The 24,597-nt window shown below is 49.8% G+C and overlaps 2 protein-coding genes across 3 annotated transcripts; one reads left to right on the top strand and one right to left on the bottom strand.

The window, feature by feature from the left end:
* Positions 1-644: 644 nt before the first annotated feature.
* SELENBP1 (selenium binding protein 1) lies at positions 645-7,846 on the bottom strand. 2 transcript variants are annotated; one of them, XR_009420118.1, is made up of 13 exons: positions 7,730-7,846; positions 6,401-6,457; positions 6,203-6,315; positions 5,217-5,402; positions 4,786-4,906; positions 4,126-4,308; positions 3,663-3,841; positions 3,128-3,206; positions 2,670-2,791; positions 2,491-2,583; positions 2,116-2,234; positions 1,279-1,514; positions 645-1,084 (listed from the first exon to the last, which is right to left on the bottom strand). XR_009420118.1 is itself a non-coding variant. In XM_059490234.1 (12 exons), the coding sequence occupies exons 1-12, from the start codon at positions 7,731-7,733 to the stop codon at positions 1,352-1,354; spliced, it is 1,419 nt and encodes a 472-aa protein (XP_059346217.1). In that variant the 5' UTR covers positions 7,734-7,846; the 3' UTR covers positions 645-1,351. The 2 variants fall into 2 exon arrangements, 1 of the variants encoding a protein (XP_059346217.1); XM_059490234.1 differs by having other exon boundaries at positions 645-1,514.
* A 1,245-nt stretch (positions 7,847-9,091) lies between these two features.
* Positions 9,092-24,436, top strand: POGZ (pogo transposable element derived with ZNF domain). Its single transcript, XM_059490474.1, has 18 exons — positions 9,092-9,448; positions 12,023-12,147; positions 12,691-12,866; positions 13,356-13,464; positions 14,057-14,236; positions 14,674-14,886; positions 15,147-15,256; positions 15,522-15,832; positions 16,278-16,432; positions 17,013-17,113; positions 17,373-17,519; positions 18,120-18,254; positions 18,758-18,912; positions 19,492-19,632; positions 19,938-19,997; positions 20,387-20,499; positions 20,792-20,816; positions 21,322-24,436. The coding sequence occupies exons 2-18, from the start codon at positions 12,024-12,026 to the stop codon at positions 22,841-22,843; spliced, it is 3,777 nt and encodes a 1,258-aa protein (XP_059346457.1). The 5' UTR covers positions 9,092-9,448; position 12,023; the 3' UTR covers positions 22,844-24,436.
* The last annotated feature ends 161 nt before the right edge of the window (positions 24,437-24,597 follow it).

Genomic DNA, 24,597 nt, shown 5'->3' with positions numbered 1-24,597 from the left:
GTGGGGTGCCCCGGGTGATGGGTTCGGGGTGTCCCGGGTGATTCTGGGCTTTAGGATCCCACGGGCGATTCCTGCTTTGGGGTCCCCTCGGGTGATTTCGGGGTTCGGGGTGTCCCGGGCCATTCCCGGCCATCCCTGTCCCCGTCCCTGTCCCTGTCCCTGTCCCCGCTTTCCCTGCCATCAATAAAGTTGTTTCCTGCATCAGCCGCCGCTTCCCGAGGCTCATTCCCGGAAAATCCCGGGACAAACCAATCCCGGGGGGGCCGCGGGCAGAGCCGGGATCGCGGGAAGGGTCTGGGGGAAATTCCCGGCGCTGCCTCTTTTCCCGGGGTTTGCTTCCAGCTGGGCATTTTATCCGCATTTGTCATCAATTTCCCCCTATTTTTCTCGATTTTATATTTCTATTTCCCCCCTATTTTTTCCTCTTTTTTATCTTTATTCTTCTCTATTTCCCCTCGATTTTATCCATATTTTACCACTATTTTATCCCTACTTAATTTGTATTTTATTCCTATTCTATCCTCATTTTATCCCTAGCTTATCTTTAGGCAACAAAAGAAGAGGGAAAAATGTCAGAAAATGACGGTTTTTTAACCAAAATTGCCAAAAGTGCCCAAAAACCCTAAAAAAAAGGGAATTTCAGCTGCTGGAAGAAGAATTTTATTGTGAGTTTTGATTTTTGATCAGAAATCTCAGAGATGATTTTTAGGAGAGGGTGCTCCGCGAGCAGATGAAGCCCCAGGCACCCCAAATTCCCTGGGAAAAGGAATGGAGAGAGGAAAGGTGTGTGGAAAAAATGGGATAAATCCTGAATTTCCGGGGATCAAAGGCAGATGGTGGAGGTGCAGTACCCACATTCCCAAATATTCCCAAATATTCTGTCGTCCAGGGAAATCAGGATATCCATGATCAGCCCTTCTTGAGGGAATTCCAGAGGAAAATCAGGGAATGGGAGCAGAGAATTCCGGCGGGCTCACAGCCAGATGTTGGAGGTGCAGTCCCACATTCCCAATCATTCCCAATCATTCCCAATCATTCTCAGATTTCCCCGGCATTCCGGCGGGCTCACAGCCAGATGTTGGAGGTGCAGTCCCACGTTCCCAATCATTCCCAATCATTCCCAGTCATTCCCAATCATTCCCAGATTTCCCCGGCATTCCGGCGGGCTCACAGCCAGATGTCGGAGGTGCAGTCCCACATTCCCAATCATTCCCAGTCATTCCCAATCATTCCCAGATTTCCCCGGCATTCCGGCGGGCTCACAGCCAGATGTCGGAGGTGCAGTCCCACATTCCCAATCATTCCCAGTCATTCCCAATCATTCCCAGATTTCCCCAGCATTCCGGCGGGCTCACAGCCAGATGTCGGAGGTGCAGTCCCCCCCCGGGTAGCGCACCTCGTGCGCCAGGCAGGGCCCGCCCGGCTCCTTCCCGAAATCCAGCAGGAATTCGGGATTGATGGCCAGGCCCCCCCGCGCCGTGTCCACGTCCAGCTGCAGCAGCACCGAGCCCTCCCTGCAGCAATTGAACAAAAATAACGGGGGCTGAGACTAAAACCGAACTAATCATCAATTAATAACCCAAAATTCATCCCAAAATTCCCCATCAAAACCCCCCCCTACATTTGGAATTACCAACCAATTATTACCAATTAATAACACATTATGAATCAATTATAAACCAATTAAAAACCAATTAGTTTAAATGCCATTTAACAATCAACTAATAATCAATTAACCAATCAATAACCAATTAATAATCAGCAACCAATAAGAATCAACAACCAGTTATAAACCAATTAATGATCAATTAATAACCAATTAATAACTGATCAATAATCAGTAACTAATAATAACCAACAACTAACTGTTAACCAATTTTAACCAATTATTACCCAATAAATACCCAACCAATACCCAATAAATACCCAGCCAATACCCAATCAATACCCAACCGATACCTAGCCAATACCCGGCCGATAGGCAGTTATTGATCGGGAGGGCTCACTTGAGCAGGCCGGGGTAGAACTGCCGGTCCCAGGTGATACCCAATCAGTACCCAATCAATACCTGGCCAATACCCAGCTGATAGGCTGTTATTGATCTTTATGTCTCACTTGAGCAGGCTGGGGTAGAACTGCCGGTCCCAGGCGCTGAACAGCGACGTGGTCACGTACAGCCGGCGCCCGTCCAGGCTGAGCTGCAGCATCTGCGGCCCCCCCGGGATCCGCTTCCCCTGAATTGGGAAAAACCATCCAGGGCTCCAAAATCCCAGAGTTGAGAATGGCCAACCCCCAGCTTTGGGGAGAAATTTTTTCCCCCAAATTTCTTAATTCCATGATTTTTTTCTGAGGGAAAATTGGGATTTCTGGGATGAAACCCACCCCTGAGGAAGCAAAATCCAGGTGGGAACAACCTCAGGAGGTGTTATGGATGTCGGGAATTTCCAAAAATGCAGGAAGAGTCGGGGAAAAAAATTTGGGATTCATCACCTGGATCACGCACGGCTCTGGCTGATCCTGCAATTCCCGATCCTCCACTACGGTCACAGCTCCCCCTTTGGAGATGCTGCCTCCCAGAAAAACCTGGAAAACCGTTAAAATCCATGGAAAATCTGAATGAATCCCTTCAAAACCGAGGGAATTGGGTTTTTTGGGAATTTCCTCCTCACCTGCCCCACTAGTTTGGGGTTTTTGGGGTCGGAGATGTCGTACTGCCGCACGTCCCCGTGCAGCCAGTTGCTGAAGTACAGGAATCTGTCGTCCAGGGAAATCAGGATATCCGTGATCAGCCCTTACCGAGGAATTCCAGAGGAAAATCAGGGAATGGGAGCAAAGAGAATCCCCAAAGTCCCCAAATTCCCACATGGAAACGCCAAAAAATGGGGTTGGGAAGGAGTTGGATCATTCCAGAATCCTTGAGGAAATCCAGACTCAAATTCCAAGGATTTTCCTGGAAAATCCCACCCCCAGCACAGAGCAAATCCCACTCCGGGGTTCCTTTGCTCATCCCAAAACTCTCCCTCAAAAAAAAACGCCCATTATTTGGAATTTTTTGCCATTTAAGGATAGAATCCCGCCAAAATCCACTCTTGATCCATGAGAAAATTCCCAAATTTCTCCCACTGACCTGGCATCTCCGGGAGAAGCCATCCCTGGACTTTCTTGCTGGGCACCTCAATCACCTTCTCTGCTTCCCATTTTCCTTCCTGAGAACGGAAAACATAGAATTAATTCCCAAAATTCATGGAATATCCACTCCACCCCACAATCCCACGGCAATAAAACCTGAGATTTCCCTAAAACCCCTGGAATTCCATGGAAAAACTCCCGAAATCCCTCATTATAACATGGGAAAAGCTCCAACTCCCAGCAGATTTCCCCCAAATCTTGAGGACTCACAGAGTTCCTGTGGAAGCTGCAGATGTCCCCGCTGAGGGCAATGAAACCATGGAAAAACCCCAGGATTCCATGGAAAATCCCCCATTATAGCATGGAAAAAGCCCCAATTCCCCGATGATTCCCCCCAAATCCCAGAGCTCACAGGGTTCCTGTAGAATCTCCGGATGTCCCTGCTCAGGGCAATGAAACCATGGAAAATGCCCCATTATAGCATGGAAAAAGCCCCGATTCTCTGACATTTCCCCCCAAATCCCAGAGCTCACGGGGTTCCTGTAGAATCTCCAGATGTCCCCGCTGAGGGCACAGCCCACGAAGCCCTGGGCAGCGCTGGGATCGTGCAGGAATCGGATTTCCAGCGGGATGGAGCCCATGCCCAGGTCCAGCTCCTGCACCAGGCGCCGCTCATGCCAGTCCCACACATTGATGTGCCGCCCGTAGTGCCCTGGAAAGGGGAGATATTCCCTAAATTCCTGTTTTCTATGGAGTAGTCAGCGGTTTGGAGTGAAACTGGGGGTAAAAGCGGGATTTAAAAGAAATTGGGATTTTTTTAGAGATTCTAGAGATGGGAAATTGAATTTTTGAGCAGTTTTTAAGGTCAAAATTTGGATTTTTTTAAAAGAATTTGCATGCAAAAATTGGATTTTTTTCAGAGTTTTGACTCTCAAAAACTGTTTTTTTCATGAGTTTCTGCTCTCACAAATGTAATTTCCCAGATTTCCCACTGACCTTTCTCCACATCCTTGGGATTGAATCCCTGGGCCAGGACCCTGGGGACACCCCACTCGGTGCTGAGCAGGACGTTGTGCCGGGGCTGGTACCAGAAGTCGTAGCCCAGATTTGGGACTTTTCCTCCCTTTTCCCAATTTCCTTTCACTTCAAAGGTTTCTCCATCCAGGAGGACAAAAGTGCCTGGAAAAAAATTCCCAAAAAAAGGAGTTTGGAACGATTTATAGAGCTTGAAATAAAGCAATTTAAAAAAAACTACACTTCTTTTATTGTTATTATTATTATTATTATTATTATTATTATTATTATTACTACTACTACTACTACTACTACTACTACTACTACTACTACTACTAATGATTTCTAAAATTATTCCACATTATTTTATTATTGGTAATAAAAATAATTTCCTAGGATTTTATATTTTCCTATAATAATTCCTAAAATTATTTTGCTTTAAATAAAGCAAATTATTTATGAATATCTGCTTCCATTTTTAAATTAAATGAAACACAAAAGCAGTCTAGAAAATCAATGAAAAACCTGCAGGAATGTGCTAAAGATTCCGGGAAAATTCCACATATTCCATGGATTTTGTAGGATTTTGCACAAAAATGAATCCCTGTGGATGTTTTTATGGAATCTGGAGGAATTCCGAACCTTTTCCGTTGCCATCAGGGTCCCCCAGGCAGCTGATGAGGATTTCCCCAGAGCCCAGGCAGTGGGAAGTGTGCGGGAACGCGGCGTTGGCCTTGCGGGCCAGCTCCTCGGCTTCCACCACCTGGAACGGGGGAAAATGGGGAAAATTCCAGGAAAAATGGGGAAAATTCCTCAGCTTCCACCACCTGGAATGGGGAATATTCTGGGAAAAATGGGGAAAGTTCTTGGAAATCAGATGGCAGGGGGGGAAATGGGAATTTGCAGGCAAAGGTTTGTGGGAATGTTTGAAGGGAAAAGGGGGAAAAAATGGGAAGAAAGGGAAAAATCAGGGAATAAATAAATCAGGGAATGAAGGAAGAAATTGGGATAAATGGACGAGAAAAGGGAAAAATAAGTGGGAAAAAGCAGAGAAAAAGGGGGGAATTGCAAACCTTGTGGAGCCTGGGAGCCCTGGGATCGGTGGCCACGTCCACGACGTAGACGCGGGAGGAGACGAGGCTGGGCAGGATCAGGAAGCGCCGGGACTTGCCGGGGTCCCCGTGGCAGCTGCTGCAGGCGTTCCAGCCCGAGTGGTGCAGCTCGTCCCCCACGTGCGGCATGGGCAGCCGGTGGATCACCTGTGGAACACCACCTGGGAAATATCACTGTGAAACATCACCTGGGAGACATCATCTGTGGAACATCACCTGGGAAATATCACTGTGAAACATCACCTGGGAGACATCACCTGTGGAACATCACTGTGAAATATCACCTGTGGAACATCACCTGTGGAACATCACTGTGAAATATCACCTGTGAAACATCACCTGGGAAACATCACAGTGAAATATCGCTGTGAAATATCACCTGTGGAACATCACCTGTGGAACATAACCTGGGAAACACCATCTGTGAGACATCACTGTGAAACATCACCTGTGGAACATCACCTGTGAAACATCACCTGTGGAACCACGGGGATCCAGCTCCAGATCCCCCTTCCCTGAATTCCGGCATTGCTGTCCCTGCCAGGGCCGGGAAGGACTTGGGAGCCTGAATCTTCCTGGATGTGGGATGCCAGGTTCTCCTGGATCTTCCCAGATTCCCCCAGATTTTTCCAGATTCCCCCAGATTTTCTCAGATTCAGGACCCCAGGTTCTCCTGGGTTTTCCAGATCTGGGATCCCAGATTACCCCAGATTTTCCCAGATTCAGGATCCCAGGTTTTCCTGAATTTTTCCAGATTCAGGACCCCAGGCTCTCCAGAAGTTTCCTGGGTTTGGGACCCCAGGTTCTCCCAGATTCTCCTGGACTGGGGACCCCAGATTCCCCTGGATTTTCCTGGATTCAGGATGCCACGTTCCCTCAGATTTTCCTGGATTCAGGATCGCAGACTCCCCCGGACTGGGGATCCCCCGGGCTCTCCCAGGCCCTACCTGGCAGTACCGAGGGGATTTGGGATCCACGTCCACGGTGGCCAGGAAGTCGGGAATGCCGATCCCGGTGTTCCGGTAGATGCAGGGCAGGTACAGCAGCTGCTCCCGGGGCCCTGCGGGAACACCAGGGGCTCAGATCCCCAGTTCCAGAGCTCCCAGCAATTCCAGCATTTGGGAATGCCCAATTCCAGCACTTGCCTTTCATGGCCTCCAGAGGACTGGCATAGCCCGGCCCGCACGCTCCGCATTTTCCTGCTGGAATAGGGCAAAATTCCATCACTTCCACATCCCAAAAATCCTGGGAATTTGGGGCCTTCTATTGGCTCCTCATTGGCAATTCCCCACTGCCATCTCCCAGCCTTAAACCCACGGAATTCCCCATTCCCACTTCCTTATTCCCAGCTCCTCATTCCCAATTGCCAGTTTTTGTGCCTTTGCTCTCCAGGGGAAAAACCCATTGGAATTTATCCCAGCTTTGGGCTCCCTGAGTTGTCCCAAAGTGCCAGATTAGGAGGGATAAATTTGGGATTTTAGCAAGGGCTAGAAAAAAAATGGGAGTTTCTGTGTAATTCCAGGGTTTAATATCAAAAATATTCCAAGTTCCAGGGAGGAAAATCCAGAGTAAATTTGGGAAAAATCAAATTCAAATTCAATTGTAAACAACAGAGGAGCCACTGGAAAAAATCCAGGAATTTCAAGAATCTTCTCCCAAAAAAACAAATTCTCAAGGGATTTAGGGAGTTCATTTTTCAGAACATTCCAGGATTTATTTCCTTCCATAATTCCCAAGTTTTTGAGCTCCCAGATCATACCAGGCGTGTCAATCATTCCCAAAGTTATTTATTGACTTCCAGGAACTTGGACCCAAAAAAATTCCTCAAAAAATTCCACTTGGGAGTGAAAAAAATTCCAGGAAATTCAGTATATCTTTGGTTAGAATATTGATAATTTTTGGCTACACATTCCTGCTACTAATTCCTCATGTTTGGCTGGGTTTGATCCCAAAATTCCTGATATTTCCCCCCTGTTTTGAACTCCTGTTTCCCATGGAAATGGCTTGCAACTTTTTGGCCCCTCCCACTTTTCCCACAGAGCCAAAAGTCAAAGTTCATGGAAACCCGAGGTTTTATCCTCACAAAACATAATCAGGAAAACGATCCTGGAAATCAAGGATTTATCCCCATAAATACGGAATACGTCAGGGAAAAGCTCAAATCTGATCTTTAAGGATTTTTCCGAGCGTTTTTCCCGTTCCCAAGCAGCAAATCCCGGAGTTTCTCCCAGTTTTTGGAAGTTTAGGGATTATAAATTCCCAATTAATTCGAGGGAAAATGGATTTTAATGAAGGAATTCGAGCTCTTAATTAAAACCCACGGGGTTTTTAGGGGATATTTAAATATTTAAATCCAGGGAAAAGCCGGACTTTGACACCCACCCCCCCCCCCCTCCAACCCCGGGAAGCCAAAAGCAGCAAATCCCGGGATTTTGGGGTTTTTTGGGATTGTTGGGGATTTTGGGATCTCTTACCCATCCTGAACCGGGCTGAGAATGGGAATTCCAGGAGTTTCGTTGGATTTGTACGGAGAAACAGCCGGGAAAGGGTCGGAAACCCAGGGGGAAAGGGGAGGGCTGTAGGAGAGGAGGAGCCAAGGGCAGGATCACGGAAAAAAAACAAAATTCCGCCTTAAAACGCCAAAGGGAAACTTCCAAACTTCTCCCTCCGTGGAATTCCCGCTTTCCCCCCCGATTTTCTCCTTTTTATTCCAAAATTTCCTGACTTTTTTCCAGCCTGGAGAAGGAATTTGGGAATAGCGAAGGAGAGAGGAGTTTTGGTTCAAAACCTCGGGATTTTCGGAATGTTTCCCGGGAACTCTCTCCCAAGGGATTTCAGGAAATTTTAAAAATATTTTGTGGCTTTCCTGGGTGAAAAAAAAAAATCCTCTGGAAAATCAGGATTTCACTCCTAATTCCTTCTAGCGTTGTCCCTAATGAGAATAAATTTATTAATTAATGATTATTTATTTCTTTAGTATGGAATTTTTAAGGAATCTAGGAATCTGCCCTTTTTTCCCCTCCTTCCAGGTAATGTTTATTTTGGAATTTCCAAAATATTTCCATTTTTTTACATCCCTGTTTTTTTTTCACGAACCACCAGGAAAAGCAGGAAAAAAAAAGAGAGATTCTTCTGCTATGAATAAAGATATTTAAATGACTATTTTGGGGTAGTTCATTTATTATTGAAGATATTTAAATTCTTAATTATTTTTCCTTTTTTTTTTTTTTTTTTTTTGGCTGTTTTTCACTCAGTTTTTGGGCTGTTTTACCAACACCTGCCTCACGTGGGAGATTTTGCCCTCAGCTGGACAACTTTGGCCTCAGGGGGAGCTTTATTGCCCTCAGGTGGAGAATTTTAGCCTCAGCGGGAGAATTTCTGCCCTCAGCTGGACGATTCTGCCCTCACGGGTAGAATTTCTGCCCTCAGGCGGACGATTTTGGCCTGAGGTGTGAGATTTCGGCCCCGAGCATCCCTCAGCTGTGAGGGCTGACCGCTGCTCACGGCCCGCCCGGCCCTGAGGGGCTCTCGGGCCGCTCACACCCCGCGCGGGACGCCGGCCCGGGAGCAGCGCCGGCCGTTCTCCCGCCGCTCCCCAAGGGCTCAGCGCCTCAGAGCCGCCTCGGCCCCGCAGCAGCGGCGGATCCATGAGCGGGAGAGCCGCAAGGAGGGGGTGGGGGTCGCGACCCAGCGGCGCCATTTTCCCACCCTTCCCCTTTCCTCCCTCAGTCGCCTCAGGGTCCGGCCCCGTGACGTCACCGCGCGCAGGCGGAAGTGACGCCAACGGTATCCCTCCGCCGGCCAGGTCCCCTTTTTGTGTGTGTGGTGTGTGTGTTGTGTGTGTGGTGCGGCTGCGGGCGCCGCGCGCCTGTATCAGCCCGCCGGGCCCGACGACCTTTTTTTTCTTATCCCCCCCCCTTTTCCGAGAGGGGTGAAGTGGAGGAGGGGGGGAAAAAAAACCCACACGCACGCCAAGCACGGAGCCGCCCCCTGGCAGAACGTACAGAGGGCGAGCAGAGGCAGGGATAATTCCTTCTTCTTCTTCATCACCATCTTCATCCTCCTCCTCCTCCTCAGCATCCCGCCAAGTGGGGGGGGGGGGGCTCATGCCACCTGCCCCCGTGCCCTGCGGGTCGCCTCGCCCGGAGAGCGGCGGAGCCCCGTAGGAGCGAGCGGCGGCAGCGCTGAGGAAGGTGAGGCGGGGGGCGCGGGGAAAGGGGGGGGATGAAGGCGGCGGGGCCCCCGGGGGTGGCGGCGGCGGCGCTGGCGGTAGGGGGAGATGGACATGGCGGGGGGGATCGGAGACGGTGGAACCGGCTCGAACCGCCCGGGAATGGGGGAGAAGGAGGGAATGAAGGAGGGGGGGCGGCAGGGCCGGAGCGCGCCGTACACAAAGCGGTGGCGGGAGGAGGAGGAGGCGAAGAGCAGGAGGAGGAGGAGGAGAAGGAGGAGGGAGGGCTCGGGGTGCCGAGGAGGGGCCGGGGAGGAGCCGCGGCGGCTCCGGCGGCCGCTCCCGCCGGGCCCGGGCGGGCGCTGAGGGACGCGGAGGGATCCGCGCGCAGCCCTCACGGCCCGGGGGGCGCGGTGAAGCGGCAGCCCTCAGGGGAGGGGGGCGGTGGTGATGCGGCCCCGCCGCCGCTCCCTCCGCGCACCCCCTCCCGCCATACTGGGGGTCCCCTCACGGTCCCATCACGGTCGCCCCCCGGTCGCCACCGCCGGGGTGAGGAAGGGGCGGTCGTGTTCGTCCTTTCCCCCGTCTCCCGGCGCTGCCGCCCCCTCCTCTCTTTGGCGGCGCTGCTTCGCTGGTGGGCGGCCATGTTGGGCACGGGGATTATTTTTCGCTCTCTTTCTTAGCCGCCACAATACGCTGAGGGTGTGCGGGGGGCTTTTCCCGGAGTTCTCGGGAGAAGCGGCCTTTTTCCGCTTTTTAGGGGAGGCTGAGGAAAAGGGGAGGGTCTGGGATCAGCGCTTTGCAGGGTGAGACCACCCCCCCATCATCCTTGGCCTGCTGGTGCTTCACCTTCGCTGAGTGAGTGCCCCTGTCCAGCGCCGTGAGGGGAGGGAGCCCCTCGGCCGCAGGGATTGGGATCCCAGTCTTCTTCCTCGCGATTTGGGATCCCAGTCTTCTTCCTCGGGATTTTGGGATCCCAGCCTTCTTCCTCGGGATTTGGGATTGGGATCCCAGCCTTTTTCCTTGGGATTTGGGATTGGTGTTCCAGCCTTTTCCTGAGAGATCCCAGCATTCTTCCTCAGGGATCTCACCTGTCTCTTCAGGGATTTGGGATTTCCATCCCATCCCTTTCCTCAGGGATTTGGGGTGGGTTTTCCAACCTTCTCCTCAGGGATTTGGGATCTCCATCCCACCCTTCTTCCTAGTTTTTCCTGTAACCCTCAGCAGCAGCTCCATCCCCTCGTCCCTCCCGGATCCAAGCAGGAAAAAATGGGAAAGCTCCTCATTTTCTCCCCTGCCCAAGCCGGGATCCCAGAATTCCTGGGAGAGGCTCAGGAATTCCCTCCCTCCAGCAGGATTTGGGATTCCATCCCCAAAACCCCCCCGAGGCTGCTTCTCTGAAAATTCCTAGAGCTTGAGGTTTTGCTGGAATTCCCTGGGGCTGGGATGTGCCAGGGAGCTGGGGAGGGATGGGATCCTGCTTCCCAAAACCCGATTTTATTTGGATTCACTGGATTTTGTTGGAATTCACCTGATCCCAGCGTGGGCAGAGGATGGGAGGGATTCCACCAGAAAAATTCCCAAAGATGCTGGAGAAAATAATAATAAAACAATTTTAAAAAATCAAAATAAAGGATTTTACAGGCTTTTAATGATTAATTAGCACAAGTTAAATCTGATTAATTAACGGGATTAGGTTTTTCCTGTTTGATTTTTTTTTTTTTTTTATGGATGGGAAGGTGAAGGGTGAAGTCCCAAAGGAAATTTGCATTTTGTTTCCGAAATTCCTCAAAATTCCCAGAATTTTCCCAATTCCAGGGTGCTTTTGGGCTGCTAATTAAACAGACTTAGTAATTATTATTAACATCTAATTTACATCTAATTTGGGTGTGTTATCCACTTCAAAGCCAAGGAAAACCAACCATTCCTGATATTTTTGGGATTATTTTTCCAGCTTCTCAAGGCCTGGAGATGAGGAATTTTTTGGGAAGAGGCAGGAGAGCATTCCAAGGTTCTGCCTGTGGGATAGGAGACAACAAAATCCCTTTTTTTCCCCCCATTCCAGGAAAATTTTCCACTATTCCTCCCATCCCAGGCTGAAGCAATGGAGAGAATTCCCAGATTGGGAAGCTCTGGTTAATTTTTGGTTTTATCCCTGCAAATTTTTCCTTTGATCCCAAAATTCTTGGAATTCTCCTCCCAGTGCTTTTATTTTTATTTTATTCTCATTTTAATTAAAAGCCCCCCAAACTGAAGCTCCTGCTGCCTGTTCTAAGCTGGGAATTTTGGGATAACCAAAAATCCTTTGGGATTTTTTTAAATCTTATTTTGTTTTGGATTTAAAATTTCTAAAACTATGAAATAACCTGGAATTTCATAATGGAAGAGGAAGGAAAAAATTCCAATTTTTTGTCAAATCCAGGATTTTTCCACAAATTTCCCTGGAAAAAACCCCCAGAAATAATCTGAAAATTTCTAGCTCCTTTTGTTTTCCCTTGAAATTTTGGGATCTAAAACCAACTCATTCCTCCCCTGGGAAAAAAAATCCCTGCGAGTTTTTTAGTACCAAATTCCCTTTTTTCCCCCATTTTTCCAGGATGGCAGACACGGACCTTTTCATGGAATGTGAGGAGGAGGAGCTGGAGCCATGGCAGAAAATCAGCGACGTCATCGAGGACTCCGTGGTGGAGGATTACAATTCCATGGAAAAAAATCCCACAGGTCATTTCCCCCTTTTCCCACTTCATTTTCCCCAATTTTCCCCCTTTTCCAACTTCATTGTCTCCCTTTTTCTGCTGTTGTTTCCCATTTTTCTCAGTGACTTTTTCATATTTCCCACTAACTATCCCCACTTACATTTCCCCTTTCCCCACGTATTTTTTCCCCCCATATTCCCATGAATCTTCTCATGGATTATCCCTTTCTTCCCACTTAATTTTGTCCCTTTTTTCTTCACTTATTTTTCCCTGATTTTCCCATGGATTTTCCCCCTTTTGCCATGGATTTTTTCCCACTTTCTCCCTAGATTTTCCCCCTTTCCCCCTTGAGTTTTTCCCCCTTTTGCCATGGATATTTTCCCCCATATTCCCATGGCTTTTTCTCCATATTCCCCTGGATTTTCTCCCTTTTCCCCCGGCTTTTCCCCCATATTCCCCTGCCTTTTCCCCCATATTCCCCCGGCTTTCCCCCCATATTCCCCTGCCATTTCCCCCCCGTTTCCCCTGCCTTTTCCCCGTTTCCCCACGGCTGTGGGCTGTTTTCCAGGCGGGAACGCCGCTGTCCAGCCGGGCGGGCAGTCGCTGCTGCTGGCGCAGAGCCCCGCGCCCGGCCTGGGGGCCGTGGTGACGCAGCCGCTGCTGCGGCCGGTGCAGCTGATGCAGAACGCCAACCACGGCACTAACCCGCCCGCGGGCACCCAGCCCATCTTCATCACCACCCAGGTCAGCTCCTGGCCCAAAGCTCCACGGGGAATCCCGGGAAAACCCTGCTTTCCTGGGGAAAATTCCCATTCCTCACTCCGGTTTGGGTGCTGCTTCTCCTGTCATGCCAGAATCCCCCTGGCGTTGTGGGATGTGGGTTGGACCCCGTTGAGTGTTTGGCTCAACAAAACCTCAAACCCTCCAGAGGTTTTGTTTTCCTTCAACTCCAGTCCTGAACCCCAAATTCCAGTCCTGATCCCAATCCTAAACCCCAACCTAAATCCCAATCCTAAGCCCCAAAACCCAACCCCAATCCTGGGTGATTTTTAGGTTTGTTTGGGATATTTTTTTGGGGTTGGAATTCCCTCAGGAATGGCCCGGGGGTGACGGATCCGTTGGATTCCAGGGATTATTTTTGGATTGGTTCAGGACGGTTTTTGGGTTGGTGTAGGAGATGGTTTTGGGTTGATTTGGGACAGTTTTTGGGCTGATGCATCCCTTGGGTTCCAGGGGTTCCCGGTGCAGAACGTCCGGCCTGTGCAGAGCCCCATGAACCAGGTGGGCATCGTGCTTAATGTCCAGCAGGGCCAGACCGTCCGGCCAATCACCCTCGTGCCAGGTAATTAATTCATTAATCAATGAGAACTATCCAGTAATAGCTAGTAATGGGAATAATGCTAGTAATGATGATGGTGATGAGGTGTGGCCAGTGCAGAGCCCCATGAGCCCATCCTCCTTGTGCCAGGTGACTGCAATAATAATAATAATAATAATAATAATAATAATAATAATAATAATAATAATAATAATAATAAAACAACAACATTATTAATCGTTTACAGTAATAATAGTAGTAATAACAATGACAAGGGGCCAATGTAGAACCCCATGGGCTGGGTGGGCCCCATCGCCCACGTGCCAGGTGATCATCATTAATAATATTAATAATAATTATCATTAATAAGAATAAAAGCTGTAAATCCCAAATAAAGGTGTAAATCCCATATTTCCTGGGATTGGGGTTGGATCATGGCTCTCTGTTTGTCGTTGAAGCCCCAGGTACCCAGTTTGTTAAACCAGCAGTTGGGATTGACTAATTCCAGATACAGATTCGTAACTCGGGGTTGCTCGCACCTGGATTAAAGCTGTAAATCCCAAATTTCTCCTTTTGGGACTGGGGTGGGATGACGGCTCTCTGTTTGTGTTTGAAGCCCCAGGTACCCAGTTTGTTAAACCAGCAGTTGGCGTTCCCCAGGTGTTCTCGCCGGTGGCGCAGGTGCGGCCGGGCAGCGCCGGGCCCGGCCGGCCGGCCACCAACGCCTTCGCCACGGTCATCCCGGCCACGCTGACCCTGCGCAGCACCGTGCCCCAGGCCCAGGCGCCCCAGCAGAGTGAGTCGCCCAGTTCCTGATCCTAGCCCAAATTCCTGATTGTATCCCAAATTCTCGATCCTAGCCAAGTTCCTGCAGGAATTCTCATGGAAAAATCTGTGGGTGACGTTGGGAGTTAGGCCTGAGTTCGCTTTTGGCTCAGAGTTTATTCACATGTTAGGAAATGAGGAGAATCTGGAGCAGTTTGGGTAAAAAAGTGGTTCAGTTTGGGAATTCCTGGCTGGGATTTCACAGGAGTTTTGTCTAAACCATTCCTGGGGGAGACTCAAGGTGGAAGATCCAGGCCAAGTGGCAGGGGTAGAATTCCAGGCTGGAATTTCACTGGAATTTTGTCCAAACCATTTCTGGTGAAGCCCCAAGCAGGGAACCAGAGGAGGTGGCTGAGTTCCCAGCCCTGTTCCCATCGGGAATCCCACAGAACTCTCTCCCCTCCACAGTGAGCATCGCCAGCTTCGTGACCGTGAAGCGCCCAGGCGTGCCCGGTGATGGCGGCAGCGGCGGCCCCGAGGTGGCCAAGCTGGTGAACACGCTGGGCACAGTGCCCTCGCTGGCACACGGCCCCGCTGCGCTGGCCGTGCCCAACAGCAGCCCCGGCAGCGCCCAGCGCAGCCCCGCCAGCGAGGCCTCGGCCTCGGCCGCGCCCCGGAAAGGTAAATCCCCTGAAAAGGGAGTTCCGCCCCGCCGGGGGCAGGACTGGGATTGAGGGGTGCTCCAGGTTCGTGGGAGGCAGGAGTTGGTTTACGATGCTTTGTGGGATAAAGGGCAGAAAAGAGAAAAACGGGGGTTTTGGGTGGCTTTGTGGGACAAAGGCTGTGAAAATTGTGGATTTTTTTGGGATTATGAGTGTCCGGGGCAGGGGAGAAGTGGGAATAGTGGCACTGGGAGCTGATCCGTGTCTGTCCCGCTGCAGGCAGCTCCTCTCCCATTCCCAGCCTGGATTTCCAGGACGGGGGACGCAAGGTCTGTCCCAAGTGCGACTCGCAGTTCCGCGTCACCGAGGCGCTGCGGGGCCACATGTGTGTAAGTCATCATCCCAGGACCGGGGAGCTCTAGGCCTGGCTTAACGAGTGGGGATTCATTCTAGACCCGGCTTAATGAGTGGGGATTCATTCTAGACCTGGCTTAACGAGTGGGGATTCATTCTAGACCCAGTTTAACAAGTGGGGATTCATTCTAGACCCAGTTCAATGTCTCCATATTCATTGTCCCAGCCCCAGCGCACTGTCTCTCATTAATTACCCCAGCCTCAATTAGCGAGCAGCCGTTAATTACTGTGTTTCCACAGTACTGCTGCCCGGAGCTGGTGGAATTCCTGAAGAAACGCAAATCCCTGGATTCCGAGCCTGCCCCGCCCTCGGCCAAGGCCCCCTCCCCCGCCCAGGGGGCGGCCCCGGCCCCGCCCCCGACCCCGCCCAAGGCCGCACCTGAGCCAGGTGAGGGCGGGGCCGACCCCGCCCAGGCCAAGCTGATCATGCTGGTGGATGAGTTCTACTACGGGCGGGACGGGGGCAAAGGGGCCGCTGTGCCACCCTGCCCCAGGGTGCCCACGTCCTTCCGCTGCCCCCACTGCACCAAGCGCCTCAAGAACAACATCCGGTGAGCCATCGGCCCTTAATTAGCCGTTAATTAGCCATTAATTACCTGGGAATAACCCAGAAATGGGATGGGAGCGGTGTGGGAGTGATGGGCAGTGGGATGGGGGCACCGCTGCCCCCACTGCACCAAGCGCCTCAAGAACAACACCCAGTGAGCTGTTATCTGTTAATTGTACGCTAATTATTCATTGATTATCTGGGAATAACCCAGGAATAATCCGGGATTGTGGGAATTGTGGGAATTGTGTGGGAATGGGCTGGGATTGTGGGAATGACAGGCAGTTGGGGCCTGGGCACCGCTGCATCAAGAACACCCCCCAGTGAGGAATTATCCAGGAATTTGCCAGGAATAATCCATGAATAGCCCAAACCGAGCTGGGGGCGATGCACAGAGTGCATTTTCCCGGGATGGGGAACGGGAATCTCCGGGAATTCTGTCGCTGCAGGTTCATGAACCACATGAAGCACCACGTGGAACTGGACCAGCAGAACGGGGAGGTGGACGTGCACACCATCTGCCAGCACTGCTACCGCCACTTCAGCACGCCCTTCCAGCTGCAGTGCCACCTGGAGAACGTGCACAGCCCCTACGAGTCCAGCAGTCAGTGCTTTTCCTGCTTCTCTTTGGGATTCACCTGGGAATTTCCTCTGGGGTTCATCGGGGTTTTGGACAGGGAAAATTGTCCCTCCTCCCTCACCCCTTCCTTGAGGTCACCACAAAATCCACCTGAAAGTCCAGCCAAGTTTCACTTCTCCAGCCCCAATTCCACCTGGAGAACATGCACAGCTCCTAAAAGTCCACTAGGCTGTGCTTTTCCATGAATTTTTTATCTCTAAATCAGGATTTTCCTCCTGGATTTATGGAAGGAGAGTTGTCACTCTTCCCTCACCCCTTGCTCAAGGTCACCTCAAAATCCACCCCAAAACCCAGCCAAGTTTCATTTCTCCAGCCCCAGTTCCACCTTCTCCCATTTCTCTCTTCCCTTTTTTTTTTCCCCCTTTTTTTTCCATTTCCCCTCCCTTTACCCCCTTTTCCTGCTTTTTCCCATTTCCCCCCTTTTCCCCTTTTCCTGCTTTTCTCTCTTCTTTTCCCTCTTTTTCCCCCTTCTCCCTTCCCCCCACACCTCCAACTCCCACATTTTTCCCACCTTTTGCCCGTTTTCCCCTGTTTTTTGGTGCAGCCAAGTGCAAGATCTGTGAGTGGGCGTTTGAGAGCGAGCCGCTCTTCCTGCAGCACATGAAGGACACCCACAAACCCGGGGAGATGCCCTATGTCTGCCAGGTATGGAAAACTCCCGGAATTCCCACCTGGAATTCTCAGTTCCCACCCCACAAATCCCAGAGTAATTCCCTGTGTGTGCCAGGTATGGAAAAACATGGAATTTTCCCCTGTTAATTGGGATTTTCCCACACCCTGCTGCTGAAATGCCCCAAATCCCGGGATTTTTTCCCCTTTTTCCCACATCCTGTTCAAACACCCCGGCTCCCTGGATTTTCCTGCCCCCCATCCTGGTTTTCCCGGGTTTTCCCGGGTTTTCCAGGTGTGCCAGTACCGCTCATCGCTGTACTCGGAGGTGGACAGCCACTTCCGGCTGATCCACGAGGACACGCGGCACCTGCTCTGCCCCTACTGCCTCAAGGTGTTCAAGAACGGCAACGCCTTCCAGCAGCACTTCATGAGGCACCAGGTGAGCCGCAGTTCCCGGGAAAAACGGGAGTTGGAGAATGCTGAACATCGACTGAGTTTGGGTGGGAATTGGGAAAAAATGGGATTTGGGGATTGCCTCAGGCTGTTCAAGAATGGCAGCACCTTCCAGCAGCACTTCATGAGGCACCAGGTGAGCCCCGGTTCCAGGAAATTCCTTGAGAAAAGTGCCTACTTAATAACCAATACCTACTTAATAATTAATAAATAATTAATACCTACTTAGTAATTATTAACTAATTAATAATATAATAAAAAAAATTATTTCCAGAAGAAGAGTACGTACCACTGCAACCAGTGCCGCCTGCAGTTCTAATACCCATTCAATACTCAATAAACAATTGATAGCTATGTAATAACTATTAAATAATTAATAAATAAAAAATAAATAATAATTGATACTAATTACAGCTTTTTTCCCATAAGAGCATGTACCACTGCTACCAGTGCAGTTTTCAGTCCTAATATCCATTCAGTACTCAATATACAATTGATAGCTATTTAATAACAGGTATTAACTAATAAACAATCAATGCCTAACGAAACAATTAATGATTAATTAATGCTGATGGGTTTTTTCCAGAAGAAGAGCGTGTACCACTGCAACAAGTGCCGCCTGCAGTTCCTGTTTGCCAAGGACAAGATTGAGCACAAGCTGCAGCACCACAAAACCTTCCGCAAGCCCAAGCAGCTCGAGGGGCTCAAACCCGGCACCAAGGCATGCCCTGCCTGGGAGAATTCCCGGGATAATTCCTGGAAAAATTACTGGAATTCCTGGAAAAATTCCCGGGAAAATTAATGGAAAAATTACCCAAAAAATTCATGGAAAAATTCCCGGGAAAAACTCCTGGAAGAATCCCTGTGGCTTTTGTTGGCTGGGGGTGGTGGGGATGGGGAAAGGGGAGGGATTAAGGGGGGGATTTGGGGAGGGGTTTATGAGATTGAGTAGATTTCTTATGGAGTTTGGTGTGTGCTGGGATTCATTGGGAATTTAATGAGATTAATTGAATTTTGTGGAATTAATTGGGAATTTACTGGGATTTATTAGAAATTTACTGGGGTTCATGGGATATTTCCTGTGATTAATTGGATATTTCCTGGAGTTAATTGTTTTTTTTATAGAGCTGGTTGGGTGTTTCATGGCAGTGACTGGGAATTCGTCCAAAACCCAGATTCCCTGTGGAAAATCCCAATTTCCCTGATGTTTCTGTGCTCCCCCAGGTGACGATCCGCGCGTCGCGGGGCCAGCCCCGCTCGCTGCCGCTGGAACCTCCCCACGGGATGGGCCCGGATCCGGCGCCCCTGGGATCCTCCTCCGACCCCCAGCCCCTCTTCCTGTGCCACCGCAACGCCCCCCGCAGAGCCGGCAAAAAAACGTCAGCGCTTTTCCGGGAAAAAACGGGAATTTGGGGGGAAAAGGGAATTTCGGGGAAAATTTGGGGAAAAAACAGGAATTTCGGGATTCTCCAGCCACCATGGGATCCTCAAGAGAGCCAGCAGAAAATAAAGTCAGTGCTTTTCCTGGAAAAAATAGGAGTTTTGGGGAAACTCGAGGGAAAAAGAGGGAAAATACAGGAATCTGGCAAAAGAATGGGAATTTTGAGGTTCCCCAGTCAGTGAAGCATCTCCAAGAGAGCTGGCAGGAAAACATCAGTGATTTTCTGGGAAAAACAGTGGAAATTTTGGGAGAAAATTGTGTCACTTCGGGGAAAAAACCAGGAATTCTGAGGTTGGTTTGGAAAGGTGGAGCTGGAAAACAGGGAATTAAAGCTGGAATTCCGTCCTGGAATATTGGCACTATTGATAATTTGATAATAGTTCATTAATGTTGATTAGTTTTAAATAATCATTCATTTGTAGCAAATGCCCATCCTAAATCCTGCTGTCCCCTTTCCTGCCCACCGAGGCCCTCCCAAAGTGCCGCTTTTGACGGATTTTGCCGTTTTTTGCCCCAGGAGCAGCCTGGGCCGGCAGACGTGCCTGGAGTGCAGCTTCGAGATCCCCGACTTCCCCAACCACTTCCCCACCTACGTGCACTGCTCCCTGTGCCGCTACAGCACCTGCTGCTCCCGCGCCTACGCCAACCACATGATCAAGTACGGGATTTTGGGGAAAAAAAACGGGATTTGGGGAAAAACGGGGAGAAAACTGAGCAAAAATGGCAAAAAAAGGGTGAAAAATGGGGCAGAAACGGGGGAAAACCGGAATTCCTGCTGCTTCCATGCCTGTGCCAACCACATGATCAAGGATGGAAAAATCTGGGATTTGGGAACAATTTTGGGCTCCTGAGCAGTTTTCCAGTGTTTTATAGGGTTTTTTTATTATTTATGGGGTGTTTTCTTTGATTTTACAGCTGTTTCTCCAGCTTATCCCTCACTTTCCCACATTTTTCCCTCTCCAGCAACCACGTTCCTCGGAAAAGCCCCAAATATTTGGCTTTGTTCAAGAACTACACGGCCAGGTATGGAAAAAATTCCCAAAATCCCATTCCAGGGGAATTCCAGCCCTTGGGAATTCCTGACCTTTTTCATTCTGGGGGAAAATCCAGGGATTTTGGGATTTATGGGTCCTATTCCCATTGGGGGTGAATTTTACATTTTAATTATTAAATAATATTATTTAATGTTCAATTATCATCAATATTTTAATTATTATTAGTTTAATTACTAACAAGAAACAATTGATAATAATGATTTAGTTATTAATTAGGGCTTAGGAACATTTTTATATCTGATCATAAAGTTTATTTATTTTTCTTCCTCCTTCCATTTTCCTCCCTTTTTCTTTCCCCTCTTTTTCCCTTTTTCCCCCTTTGTTCCCCATTTTTCCCTCTTTTTTCCCATTTCCCAGTGGGGTGAGGCTCTCATGTTCCTCCTGCCTCTTCATCACCTCTGAGGGCGACTCCATGGCCAAACATTTGGTGTTCAACCCCTCCCACGAGTCCAGCAACATCATTGTCCAAGGTAAAACTGGGAAAAAAAACCGGGAAAATGGGAAAAACCCGGAATTCCAGGCAAAATCCAAGAAATCTTCATATTCTGGAGCTTGGGTTGGGAATAAACTGAATTAATTTTACATTTTATTGATGGGATGGAAATTCAGAATTCATTCCTGAGGGAGCTTGGTTTGATTCCGGTTTTTCCAGGAATTCCCACCAATCCCAAATTCCTCTGAAATAAAATTAAATAGAAGTAAAAACCTAAAACACCTTCAATGAATCAGAATAAAAACTGGAAATATTCTGTTTTATTCCAGGGCCTTCTTGGATATCACATTCCAGGTAAGCCAGAAATTCCTGTTTATCCTCATCCCTCCCAGTCCATGGATGGGAATTTTTTCTCATCTTTTTTTCTCCCTTTTCCATCCTTTTTTTCCCCGCCTTGTTTTTCCTTTTCCCTCCCTTTTCCCCCATTTTTCTCCCCTGTTTCTTTCCCCTTTTTCCCCTCCTTTTCTCTCCTTATTCTCCCTTTTCCCTCTCCTTTTTTCCCTTTTTGTTTCCTGTATTTTTCCTTGCCCCCCTTTTGTCCTCCTTTCCCCCCTCTTTTTTCTCTCCCTTTTCCCCCCTTTCCCATTTTTTTCCTTTTTTCCCCTTCCCCCCCTTTTTTCCCCTTTTTTCCCTCCCCTTTCCTCTCCATCCCAAAACACCCCAAATATTTCACTTTTCCCACTCCCCCTTTTTCCCAATCCCCAAACACCCCAAATATTTCACTTTCCCCATTCCCCCCTTTTTCCCAATCCCCAAACACCCCAAATATTTCACTTTTCCCACTCCCCCTTTTTTCCAGGCACACCCAGGACACGCCTCAGCCCCCTCCCTGCCACACCCCATCCCCTCCTGCCCCTCCCAGACCCCAAACGCCCCAAAAGCCCCAAAGCCCCCCTCAGGACCCCCCTCAGAGCCCGAGCCCGCAGCCCCCCGAGGCCGCCCCCGCCCCGCAGCCACCCGAGCCCCCGCAGCGGGAGCCCGAGGCGCCCCGCAAGGAGCCGCTGTCGGTGAGGAAGCTGCGCGTGGTGCTGTTCGCGCTGTGCTCCAGCCCCGAGCAGGCGGCGCGGCACTTCCGCAGCCCGCCCCGCCGCATCCGCCGCTGGCTGCGCCGCTGCCAGGCCCTGCAGGACGAGCGCCCCGAGCTGCCCGAGGGCAAATACCTCAGCCTGGAGGCCGAGGAGAAGCTGGCCGAGTGGGTGCTGACCCAGCGCGAGCAGCAGCTGCCCGTCAACGAGGAGACGCTCTTCCAGAAGGCCACCAAGATCGGCAGGGCCCTGGAGGGGGGGTTCCAGATCTCCTACGAGTGGGCCGTGAGGTTCATGCTGCGGCACCACCTCAGCACCCACACGCGCCGCGCCGTCGCCCACCCCCTGCCCAAGGAGATCCAGGGCAATGCCGGAGCCTTCATCGAGTTCGTGCAGCGCCAGATCCAGGCGCAGGAGCTGCCCCCGGCCATGATCGCCGCCGTGGACGAGATCTCGCTGTTCCTGGACGCGGAGGTGCTGGGCAGCGACGAGCGCAAGGAGAGCGCGCTGCAGACCGTGGGCAACGGCGAGCCCTGGTGCGAGCTGGTGCTGACCCTGCTGGCCGACGGCGGCGTCCTCCCCGCCCTGGTCATCTCCAGGGGCCGCCCGCCCTGTCCCACCGCCCTGCCCAAATCCATCCTGCTGGAGTCCAAGGAGAGTGGCTGCGGCGACGACGAGATCATGGAGCTGTGGGCGGCCCGGGTGTGGAGGAAGCACACGGAGTGCCGAGGCGGCGCCTCCAAAGGGATGCTGGTGCTGGATTGCCACCGGACGCACCTGTCCGAGGAGGTGCTGGCCGTGCTCAGCGCGGCCGGGGCGCTGCCGGCCGTCATCCCCGCGGGGTGCAGCTCCCGCACCCAGCCCCTGGACGTGTGCGTCAAGAGATCCCTGAAAAATTTCCTCCACAAAAAATGGAGAGAGCGGGCGAGAGACCTGGCGGATTCCGACTCCTCCGCGCTGCTCCAGCTGCTGCTGGGGTGGCTGGGAGAAGCTTTGGAAGTGCTCGGGAATTGCCCGGAATTGATCCGGAAATCTTTCCTGGTCGCCAGCGTCCTGCCGGGGCCGGCCGGGGACTCGGGATCGCCGCGGCGCAACGGCGACGAGCAGGAGGAGCTGATCGCCGCCATGGAGGAGCGGCTGAAAATCGCCAAAACCCGGGAATCGTCCCCGGAATTCCTGGAGAACGACGACCCCGAGGCCGACCCCGAAATCCTGCACCGGCTCTTCGAGGGGGAGAGCGAGGCCGAGTCCTTCTACGGCTTCGAGGAGGCGGATTTGGAGCTGATGGAAATTTGAGAATTCCTGGAAAAAAAGGAAAAAAAAAATGGGACGGATTCATCCCAGAAATTCCTGGGTTTGGAGAGGCTGAGGAGTGCTGGGAGTGGAAGGGGTGTTCCCTGGTTTTGGGCCCGAAAATTGAAGGATATTCCAAGGTTTTGGCCGCAGAAATGGAGGGATATTCCCAGTTTCTGGCCCTCAAAACTTAAGGGATATTCCCTGTTTTTTGGAGATCCCAACACGTCCCAGAAATTGAAGGCTATTCCCAATTTTCCGCCCCAAAAATTGAAGGATATCCCCTATTTTTGGCCCCCAAAATTGAAGGAAATTCCTTGGTTTTTGCCCCAAGAATTAAAGGGTGTTCCCTGTTCTCAGAGAGCCAAACCCACCCCAGAAATTAAAGGATATTCCCATTTTTTAGCCCAAAAAACCCAAGCATATTCCCAAATTTTTGGCCCCAAAACAAAGGACGTTCCCAGTTTTTGGAACAAAGAGATGAGATCCCAGTTCCCAGCGGATTTCTGGGATTTTTCCGGATTTGCCATTTCCGCCAATTTTTTGGGAGGATTTTCGTGACTTTTTTTTCTTTTTTTTTAAATTTAAAAAAAAACTGAAAAAAAAAACTTGGATTCACTGTGTTGGTATTTCCTTGGAATTCTCTCTCGTGGGTGGATATTTTTTGGGAATTTTCTTTACCTCACTTGTACCATAATTCCTGGTTTTTAGCAGTGGGAATTTGACGTCGTTTGTGCCCAGGTTTTTTTCCAAGAAGACAAAAAGTCCCTGGATTTAACTCCCAAAAAAATTGGGGGAATTTTTCTTTCTTTTTTCCTTGACTTCTGTTTGGAATTTAACCCAGAAAAATCCCTGTTTCTTACAGAAAATTCCTTCAGATTGGCTGCGAAGATTCAGTTACTTTGGGGTTTTTTAATGGAAATTGGGAATTTGGATGGAATTTTGGTGGAATTTTAGGGAGTTTTGAGGGAATTTGGCTTGGGAATTGTGGAGCCACCATTCCCCGCCAGCAGTTTTTGGGATTGGCGCTGCTTTTCCTGCCCAGAACTCAATTTTCCCAATTTATCCCCAAAAACTTCCCATTGGAGGGGCAGAAAACCCCAACTTCTCCTTGGATTTCCCCCTTTTGGATTGTTAATTATCAACTTTATTTAAAAAATAACCATCCTGGAAAACCGCACCTTCCTTAGGGTCGAAAAATCTGGGATTTGTGGCTAAAACTGTGATGAAAAACCCGAAAAAATCAATGAAAAAAAAAAAAAAAAGATTTTGGGTTGATTTTTCACTGCCAGCTCTGACTTTTTACCGGAATTTGCATGTTTTTTGGGAAAATGTTGTTTTTTTTTTTTTAATTTTATTTTAAAAATTCTTGGAATTCCCAAATTCCAGAGGCACCTGGCACCTGTTTTTTCATAAGATTTGTGGAGGTTTTTTTTTTTTTGGGTCTTTTCCCGGAAGGAAAACAGGAAAAAAAATTGAAAAAAATATTTGAAATAAATCAAATTTAAAAATAATTAAAAAAAAAAAGGATCATCTTGGAGTTGTACAGGAGTGGAAAATGTGGAATAAAAGCAGGGAAATGGATTTATAAATAAACAGTGTTTTTATTGTGGAAAAAATTCCTTCATTACCATGGGATTTGGGTAGAAAAATCCTGGATTTAATTAATTCATTTTTTCCGTGGAGAATTCCTGGGTTCTTTTAAGGAAAAGTTGGGAAAATGCTGCCAGAGGAATTTTGGGAATGGGGAGGGGAAA

This window comes from Ammospiza nelsoni, chromosome 28 (assembly GCF_027579445.1).
Source record: "Ammospiza nelsoni isolate bAmmNel1 chromosome 28, bAmmNel1.pri, whole genome shotgun sequence".
Taxonomy (NCBI): domain Eukaryota; kingdom Metazoa; phylum Chordata; class Aves; order Passeriformes; family Passerellidae; genus Ammospiza; species Ammospiza nelsoni.
This window is presented reverse-complemented; position numbering and strand designations above follow the sequence as displayed.

Bases quoted from the DNA above. Each gene is read 5' to 3' on its own strand.
- SELENBP1 (XM_059490234.1), bottom strand. The intron at 6,316-6,400 runs GCAAGTGCTGGA...GTGTTCCCGCAG, and splicing joins TCCTCTGGAGGCCATGAAAG to GGCCCCGGGAGCAGCTGCTG. The intron at 2,235-2,490 runs GTGATGAATCCC...TTCCCAATTCAG, and splicing joins CAGAGCCGTGCGTGATCCAG to GGGAAGCGGATCCCGGGGGG.
- POGZ (XM_059490474.1), top strand. From the start codon at position 12,024: ATGGCAGACACGGACCTTTTCATGGAATGTGAGGAGGAGGAGCTGGAG. The intron at 14,237-14,673 runs GTGAGTCGCCCA...TCCCCTCCACAG, and splicing joins GGCCCAGGCGCCCCAGCAGA to TGAGCATCGCCAGCTTCGTG. The intron at 14,887-15,146 runs GTAAATCCCCTG...GTCCCGCTGCAG, and splicing joins CTCGGCCGCGCCCCGGAAAG to GCAGCTCCTCTCCCATTCCC.